Source organism: Raphanus sativus, chromosome 5 (genome assembly GCF_000801105.2).
Source record: "Raphanus sativus cultivar WK10039 chromosome 5, ASM80110v3, whole genome shotgun sequence".
Classification (NCBI taxonomy): domain Eukaryota; kingdom Viridiplantae; phylum Streptophyta; class Magnoliopsida; order Brassicales; family Brassicaceae; genus Raphanus; species Raphanus sativus.
The window spans coordinates 22,520,931-22,530,240 of record NC_079515.1 but is presented as its reverse complement, the minus strand read 5'-3'; the positions used below and the strand labels follow the sequence as shown (position 1 = coordinate 22,530,240).

At 34.3% G+C, this 9,310-nt stretch overlaps 1 protein-coding gene across 3 annotated transcripts; it reads right to left on the bottom strand.

Moving 5' to 3' along the window:
- On the bottom strand, positions 1-5,129 carry LOC108861233 (putative axial regulator YABBY 2). 3 transcript variants are annotated; one of them, XM_018635064.2, is made up of 6 exons: positions 4,787-5,129; positions 1,417-1,548; positions 1,194-1,326; positions 1,041-1,083; positions 887-962; positions 1-427 (listed from the first exon to the last, which is right to left on the bottom strand). In XM_018635064.2, exons 1-6 carry the CDS (start codon positions 4,853-4,855, stop codon positions 320-322), a joined length of 561 nt encoding a protein of 186 aa, XP_018490566.1. In that variant the 5' UTR covers positions 4,856-5,129; the 3' UTR covers positions 1-319. The 3 variants fall into 3 exon arrangements, with proteins under 3 accessions (XP_018490566.1, XP_018490563.1, XP_018490565.1); XM_018635061.2 differs by having other exon boundaries at positions 1,041-1,089; positions 4,787-5,122; XM_018635063.2 differs by having other exon boundaries at positions 1,041-1,089; positions 1,194-1,323; positions 4,787-5,117.
- Between the last annotated feature and the right edge of the window lie 4,181 nt (positions 5,130-9,310).

Below are 9,310 nucleotides of genomic sequence, written 5' to 3'. Positions count from 1 at the left end.
GATACACCTTTAATTTCAGAACGAGGAAAGATGAAATTTATATTACAATCTTCGCAAAGAAGATTCTTTCTTAAGTAATTAGGTTCAAATATGAAAACCACATATGGGCTTCACTTATTAGAGGAGTGTAAGCTAGAAACGAAGTTATAGATGGAGCCCACACAAGAAAAAGAAAGGGGACATACATACATGCATATATAATATATATGTAAAGTTATGTATGATCTTCTTCCTAGCCTTCTCTTCCATCATCAGCAAACACACACACACATATATGTATATATATAATAGTCATTACCAATATATATATGTAAAGGCTTTAGAAATAGCCATTAGACTTGTGGCCTGCAACTGTCTGGTCTAATTGCTTGCCTTTCTTGTTGCCATCCAGCTTTAATCCAAAGTGAATGTGAGGAAAATGTGCCCACTACACACAAAAGGCAATTTTTAAAAATGTACTGCAATACACAGTCCACCAATTGTGCATAATAGGATCCACTATCTTATTGGTATGTAGAATTATATTTCAAAAAATTCACAACAGAATAAAACCCTAGGATTTTCCCACCACAAAATAGAGGATATTAGCTTTTTAATGTGTGTGGAAATCAGTTTTTGGATTATTTAATAGATAGCATAAGAAGAAGAATGTTAAGAATTACATTTTAGTAATTAAGCTTTTTATTAGAAAACACTGCATTCAAGAAGCTTTTATATTTTTGTTGTGGTTTATTTTTTATACTAAAACACTTATTTTATTTGCATCTTTTCATATATATGACATCATCATCGGACCTATATATTAAAAGAATGTTTTTTTGGAGCTACCTCTCGTAGACTATCTAGTTCACATATTTGTGAAAGAATGATAACGAAGGAAGCTTACATTTTTAGCAGCTGTGCTAAACGCCTCACGGTGGCTGATCGCTGGATTGCCAGCTTTGATCCTTTGGATTTCCTCTCTAATTAAGAAGAGAGAGTTTTTAAGATTGTAGTGAAAGAGTTGAGAGATAATTGCATTACAAATATTAGAAACTTACTTGATGAATCTGTTGTAGGCCGAAGGAACGCGTTGTCTTTTCTCTGGTGCTGCCATGACATATAATTATGGACTCATTGCATATATATGCACACAAACTTCAAATATACTTGTGATGCTTGTGCATTAAATGTGACAGGAAAGAGCGACTTACGACGAATCGGAGGCATTCTAGGAGCCTCCCGATCGACATTTTCTGACAATGTGGTTGAGTAATGGTTGGAGCTCCTGGAAGATGATCCCCATTCTTTCCTTGTTACCGAAGAGGTTATGTGTTGCTTAGGCTGCTTCACAATTTCAAAGACTATATCAGCAAGAATTCTACATGCATGCGCATGGTAACAAAAAAAGATTCGAAGTCCTAATGATTGTTATACCTGAAGATCTTGATGAATGGGAGGAGGCGAGCTTTGATGAAGTGAAACACCCATGTTGAGAGAGAGTAGATTGGTACAATGACCACATCTCACCGTCACAAGTGTGAACAAACTTGCGTATGGTACACTTACCTGATCATATATATATATTAGTTTGTAAGATCTCTCAAGTCTTTAGCCAAAAAAAAAAGATCTCTCAAGTCAAAGTATATATACGCGGACAAGTTTTTTTCTTGCTTACCGCTATCCTATATTTCGATTGGCTGGTTAGATCAAATCTCTATTGCAAACAGGAAAAAACTTTCTTAATTATATTGTACATGCACTATATAAATTAGATAGTTTGAAACATTACGAATGTTACTATTCCATCCTATATAGAACAGTATATTTTTGGTTAATCATAAAACAGTGATTTGATCTGACAGATACATATCCAACTAAGATTTTCGTGGATAAAACAAATAATAGGTTTTCGTTTGTTGACTTACAAATAGATCAGTATATTTCATAATATATTTAATTGTAGTTTCTATAATCGTTCAAAAATAAATAAACAAAATATTTGCGTGTTCTAGTGCCTTCAATTATAGGGAATAATGTACATAGTACCCTTCTAAATTAAATCAATGGTTTGTGTTTATATGAAATTAAATCAGATAATAAAATATTTTAACATATATGTAAACTAAAGATAGTATTATCAAGTTTACTATTTTCAATTCCAGCACTGATAACTGTCATCATGCATGCATCTACTTTCATTTTATTATTAATTGAAAAAAAAACATTGGGTAAAACTGTAACTTTAGAATCTCAATATGTTTATTATGAGATGGGTGTATTTTTGTGTATGGTGGGTTCTGATTACTTATATGTCTGACACACAATCCTCAAGGCAACATGATAAAAGATAGCAAAGATATGAAGCATGGTTGATGAAGCTTGTAAGAAGAAGACAGTCATGCTAGAAAACGACGTGACCTTAACCACAGCCAATAAAGTCCTTAACACAATATGTGATGGTGCCATCTTAAATTATAGCCTTTTTTATTATTTTTGTGTACATATCCAATCCGAAGTGGTCAAGATCGGCCATGATTTAACAGTTTGCAGCTTTTGCATAGATCAAAAAATTGTTGCTCGAACTGGGTAGAACAAATCCTTTGTACTATCCGCTAAAATACCACCCCTATTTTGTGCAAGACGACCTTCAACAATTTTTGATTAAATGTGATCGTTTTTGTCCCTTATCACTAATCAGCGTCACGCTAACAGCTCCAGTACTCTTTTATTTATATGTAGGATAGCACTTCGTGTATAATCAACTTACAAGAGTTTATCGTGATTATGTTTTAAGCTCTGAAAATTCACAACCGGACTTATATACAAGTTAGACATGACATTCGAAATCACACTAGAGTTACTACACGTCTACGCTAGTTTAAACTACGTACCTGGCTATAGGACTCTGTATTTTTTCCATTAAATTTGATTTCATTCGTTATTTATTCTGATTCGGTCCGAAAAATTGGATATCCGTAAGTTTCCGAAACAAAATAAATACTAAAAATTAATATCCGTTCAAATGAAGGAAATAAAAATATTGAAAAATTTAGAGGCGGATAACCGATCCGGTCTGACTTATATACTGATAGATGGAAGTATATATATATAAAACTAAATATAGAGATTTTAAATGTATAATCTTATATAATTATTATTTTAACAAACAATTTTATTAATTTTTAAATGTATAATCTTATATAATTATTATTTTAACATACAATTTTATTAATTTTATTTATAAATTAGATATAAAATTAAGAAAAATATAAAATCTTTATAGGAACTATAAGAAAGATTTATTAATTTTAAAATTTCATAAAAACACATAGTTTCATTAAATTTTAGTTTATCTTTTATATTATGTAATTTAAAAAATAAAAAACAGTATGTATAATGTTTTGTACTCTTACTTGTATTAAATAAAGTGGATAAGGTATCCATAAATTTCTGTGAATATTCGTAAATATCTATAAATTTTCCGGATATCCAGAAAACCAGATATCCGTATTTTTCCAAAATAAAAATCGCAAAATTAGATATCCGTGAAATACAAAGCAAATCACAAATATTGAAAATAGAGTATTATTTGATCCGCGTCCACCTCTACCAGGCTACGCGTCCTAGTCAGTTTTTGGGGATAGCTTATATATCATAGACCAATGATCTGTATGTTATACATATAGATAGATATATAGATACACAGATATATAGATGGATGTTATTAAATAGTCACATAAAACTGGTAAATAGTAAACAATATTAAGCCAGACTATGAAGCTAAAAATAGTGAAAGTCAATAATAATTTTTTTGAGAACAAGTCAAATAAAATTTGAAACTATCATATACATATAACAAAATTAGCTTCATCACGCTGAAGGAAAAAAACAAACACAAAATTTGGAGAATTAAAAAGTCATTTTAAACTATCAGCTGGTGATGTGATGTAAACATTTTTTTACATGGACCACACTTTGTAGATCAAAGATCTACGATTAATAATTTGATATGATATATGTATATATGTGTGTCACATACTACAGATATATACAAGTCAAAGATAATATGAAGTCAGAGCTGGAAGACTTGGTGAAAGTTTTTGAGCCTGTATCACATGGATACAGGCACCAACACTGTATCTACCAATTCCTTTTACAGGAAATATTAATGGCAATTGGAACTTAGGGAATTATTAGTATTTAAGAAAATGAAGGCTTTACTGAGACACCAAAGATACTGAAACACCAAAGAAAAATATGTCTTTGAAAAGGACAAAAAATAAACCTTCACAATATTGTGAATTAAGGGAATATGATGCTAGGTAGTAGACTATAAACCTACACACAAAACCCTAAATTTGGTAGGGGCTGTTTCCTTTGAGTTTACTTTGTTTGAGCACTAAGATATGGTCTAATCACCGATATTTTTTTTTTGCTTCTTTGGGTATATTTATCTCATCACGCGTCAGAGAGATCAGTCGTCTCCACCAACGAAAAAGGTAAAATTAAAAACTTAGGGTTTCTTATTTTCTAAGATCAAGAAACTTCCCCTATGTGTTTTCATCAATAATCAGAGGTAAAGGTTATTTCATATCCAGATGCAAAATTCTTCATAGAATATTTATCAAGTTTCATAAAAAAATAATATTCTTTTTTTAGAAAAATAAAAATAATATTCTTGCTGTCTGAGTTATGTTAGAAAAATGAGATCTAGCCCTGATCAGTTAATACCGAACACTCTTTCTTTCGAGAAAGATTTTCATTTTTGATTATAGAAACAGGGAAAGAGAGGGAGAGAGATTACCGCTAAAGTCGTGGTGCAGAAGTTGCAGTGAACATAGCAAACACGATCAGATGATAAATCTAAAGACATTTTTGAACTTGTGGGTTCTCTTCAATGATATCTCACTTCTTATTTGGGTTATATTGAAAATTTTGGTATGCCAATGAGATCAAAGAAGGAACTATTTGATCTTGGAAGAATAAATTAAAGAAAAGGGAAGCAAAGAGGAGAGGAAGAAGGATAGAGAGAGACAGAGAGAGAGAAGAGATGGGTGGAGGAAGCGTACAAAAAATCTGAAAAGACTAATGGGGTTTGTTTTGAGGGGAAGAGAGACAAGTGGGGACTATACTACAATGTTCTTCTTTTTTTACTAATGTTTTATTTTTAAAAAATCAGTTAAATACTCAATAATAAAGTGAATGTTTCCTCGTGTAATTTATCTGCTTAGGGTAAAATTACATATGCAAATAAAACTTAATAAACTACTAATTAATAAAAAAATAAAACCCTTATTTCTTAAGAAAATTATTAAAATGACATATGTTTACTAAATACATGAATAGTAAGTAGCATAGCATATTACACATATTTGATCCCTAATTTGTAGTTCAGGAAATATATGCAAGGGAAAGAAATACCTATATTTAAATTGATAAACCTTTTGACCATTGATGTATCCTTACACCAAATAACGGTATCTGTAAGCAAATGACATCATGAAAATCAGTTCATGAAAGATATGCAAGTCAACGAAATACATATATTTAAAGGGCTTATTGCAAAAGTGACTCAAAACTTGAATTCAAACAGAAAACTAACCTTTTCTTTTGACTCATTTTTTTTTTGAGTTTTTAACCCCACATCTGCATTTTATCTACGAAAATGCCATTAACCCTTTTTTTTTTTTTTTTTCGAAAATGGCTTCTTTACTGTCTCAACCTCATTTTCTTCAAGTATTTACAATATTGCCACTGCCATGAATAGTGGGAACAACCTTGTACGAACTGTTTGGAGCTTTTAATGCCCTTTAATGCACGTAAATCTCTTTACACTCTCTCTGTTTCAATTGTTATGAACTAAAAACAACATTTCTTTCACTTTCTCTCCATATTCATCCAAAAACTGAAGCTTTTGATTCAAAATTGTTTGGAGCCATATTTCTTTCGTTTTGACTTACGGTTGCTTTCGTTTGAGGTTCTGGGTGGTTGGAGAAGACCCTGTGTGCAAACAAAGTCATCTCACCTAGTTGAAGGTACGAATTTGAATTTTTTTCAAAATCTGTTCGCGTAGAAGACTTACAAGTAAGTCATCTGTATGTAGAAGACTTACTGATGAGTCTTCTGGTCAAACGGACGACTTAAACTAAGTCGTCCAGCTTTGTTTGGTGAAAAAAAACAGTCCAGACGACTTATATATAAGTCGTCTACGAGAAACAGGCTAGTTTTGCATTTGACCGAATCGTGTCAGATCTTTGACTATTTCTGGACGACTTATAATTCAGTCGTCTCTCGGAAAGTTAAAATTTCAATATTTTATTAAACTAGACGACTTACGTGTAAGTCGTCTTAGGTTAGTTTTGTAGTTGAAAAATAAAACTTCATAATTTAATTTTTACCAGACGACATAATATAAAGTCGTCCCGTCAGAAGACTTAATTTAAAGTCGTCCGGGGAAAGCAAAGTCGTCCAGAATTTTTTCCCAATTAAGTCGTCCAAACCTTGCTTATCCCGGACGACCTTAAATTAAGTCGTCTAGCTGGACGACTTTTAGTTAAGTCGTCTGGAGAAAGTTAAATTTCAAGTTTTATTTTTCAATTACAAAACTAACCTGGGACGACTTACGTGTAAGTCGTCTAGTTTGAATAAAATATTGAAATTTTTACTTTCCAGAGACGACTGATTTATAAGTCGTCCAGAAATAGTCAAAGATCTGACACGATTCGGTCAAATGCAAAACTAGCCCGTTTTTCGTAGACGACTTATATATAAGTCGTCTGAATTTTTTTTTTTAACAAACAAATCCGGACGACTTAGAATTAAGTCGTCCCTTTTAATTTTCAATTGCAAAAGTGACCTCTTTAGACGACTTACCTTTAAGTCTTCTGGACGACTTAAATCTAAGTCGTCTGCGATAATGTTTGTTGAACTTCTTCATTTTCTCTATGTTTACTAATGTGTTTTATTTTGAATATTTGCAGATGATTTTTAAGTTACATGCAGTGTATGGAGAATGGTTGTTGAGAGATTTCCGTTGGGATTTTGTGGTTGATGATCTCAAAGGAGCAAGATTGTTTTTATTGAATGAAGATTCAACACATGCTGAACTTGTTGCAATGGCTCAAGAAGATTATAACCTGGACATGAGATCAGTGACTGTGGAGATTAGCTACTCATTACCAGCAGAAATGATGATGACTCCAAGCAGTCCTCCCATTCATGTTACAAGTGATAGACAAGTTCGAAACTTGCTCGAGATACTCAAAACGCATAGAGTATGTCTTTGTGTATCAAGCCGCAGCAAGGTGGAAACGGTTTCAGAGAAAAGAGAAGAAGCTGGTGATAATGATGAAGCTGGTGAATGGGAAGAAGATGTTGGTGATAATGATGAAGCTGGTGAATGGGAAGAAGATGTTGGTGATAATGATGAGGCTGATGAATGTTTTGAAGATGTTGGTGATAATGAGTCTGTTGAAGATGAAAATCAAGATGGGGAGGAGGAAAATGGGGAGGAGGAAAATGGGGAGGAGGATGCTGATAACACTATTGTTGGTGAAACGGATCAGAATGGTGGGGATTACAGTCTTTATGGAAAGGTTCTAGATGAGGACGAGGAAGATGATGATAATATTTGTTTTGAAGAAATTGAAAAGACATATGCTAAGACAAATGCTATTGAAGGAGGAAAATCGGATTGTACCAGCATCTATGTCAACCAGAGTTTTGTTAGCAAGGATGCACTGCTTTCAGAGCTGCGGTTGACAGCAGTGAGGGGTAGGTTTTTCTTTCAGAATATACAAATCAACAAAAACTCTCCTTGTGGCAATATGTCGGGTTAGCGGTTGTGGATGGAAGATCAGAGCGAGTGTGAAACATGGGTCAAACACGTTTTGGGTAACAAAGTATGTGGAAAAACATTTATGCTCAATTGGAGACCGAATCGCTCAGCGGAGACACTGTACTCCAAAAGTATGTTGGTAGTCTTTTCATTGATCGTGTTGGGATCATTGATGGGATAACTCCACAGCATATCACTGATGCAATGAAGAACATGTTTGGCATGACGCTTGATTACACCACTTCATACAGAGCACTGTTATATGCACAGAAATTGGTGAGAGGATCAGCAGAAGAAGGGTATTCGCGTCTGCCTTCATATCTCGAGCAAATCTCCATTGCAAATCCTGATTCTATCACGGCTATAGAACTTGATTCTGAGAAAAGATTTAAGTATCTATTTCTCTCTTTTGGAGCTTCTATCAAAGGTTTTAAGTATCAGAGAAGGGTCATTGTGGTGGATGGAACTCACCTAAGTGGAAAGTATGGAGGTGTTATGTTAGTTGCAGCCGCACAAGATGGCAATTTTCAGATATTCCCATTGGCTTTTGGGATCGTGGATGCTGAAGATGAACCTTCTTGGGAATGGTTTTTCACAAAATTGGCTAGTTGTATATCTCATGACAAGCCTCTGGTGATAGTCTCTGACCGGCACGCGGCCATTAAAAGTGCGTGTGAGAAGGTGTTTCCTTGGGCAACCCGAGGAATATGTTATTATCACCTTCAAGATAACATTGTCAAAAGTTTAAAGGAAACATCTCATGTACTTGGTGAAAGGGGCTGCTTATGCGCACACGGTTCACGATTTTAACCGGTACATGGCTGAGTACGGAGTGCAAACCCGGAACTTGCAACGTATTTGGAGAAGGCCGACGCCAAGCTATGGTCAAGGGTTTATTGTAAGGGGAACAGGTTCAACATAAAAACAAGCAACATCGCTGAATCTATTAATTCCGCACTGAAGCGAGCAAGAGGATTTCCGATTCCGTTCCTGCTGGAGTTCATAAGGCAGAAGTTAGGAAATGGTATTGGAAAAGGAGACAAGATGCTCTTGAGTCTCCCAACTGTACATAGCCGGGGTGTTGAATACTTGCTTGCTGTTCGATCAGAGATAGCGGATACGATGACGGGTCGAACCAATTGATGGATGGCGTTTCTTTGTCAAAGGTGGCAAAATGGACTGTGCGTTGATTTGGAACATGTAAAGTGTGGTTGTGGTGTCTATGGAGTGGAGAAAATACCTTGCTCTCATGCTATAGCAGCTGGAACACATGCTGGTGTGCATATCGACACACTTGTATGTCCACTTTACTCAAAGAATCATCTGTATGCAGGATACTCAGAGAATATATATCCTATCGTGTCACAACATATTGAGGAACGAGAATGCTTTCCTCCAAACGTAAAGCGTGGTCCGGGGAGACAGAAGAAATCAAGATGGCAATCTTGGTTGGAGCTATCTAGGATGAGGGACACAAACCCAGGAAGAAAC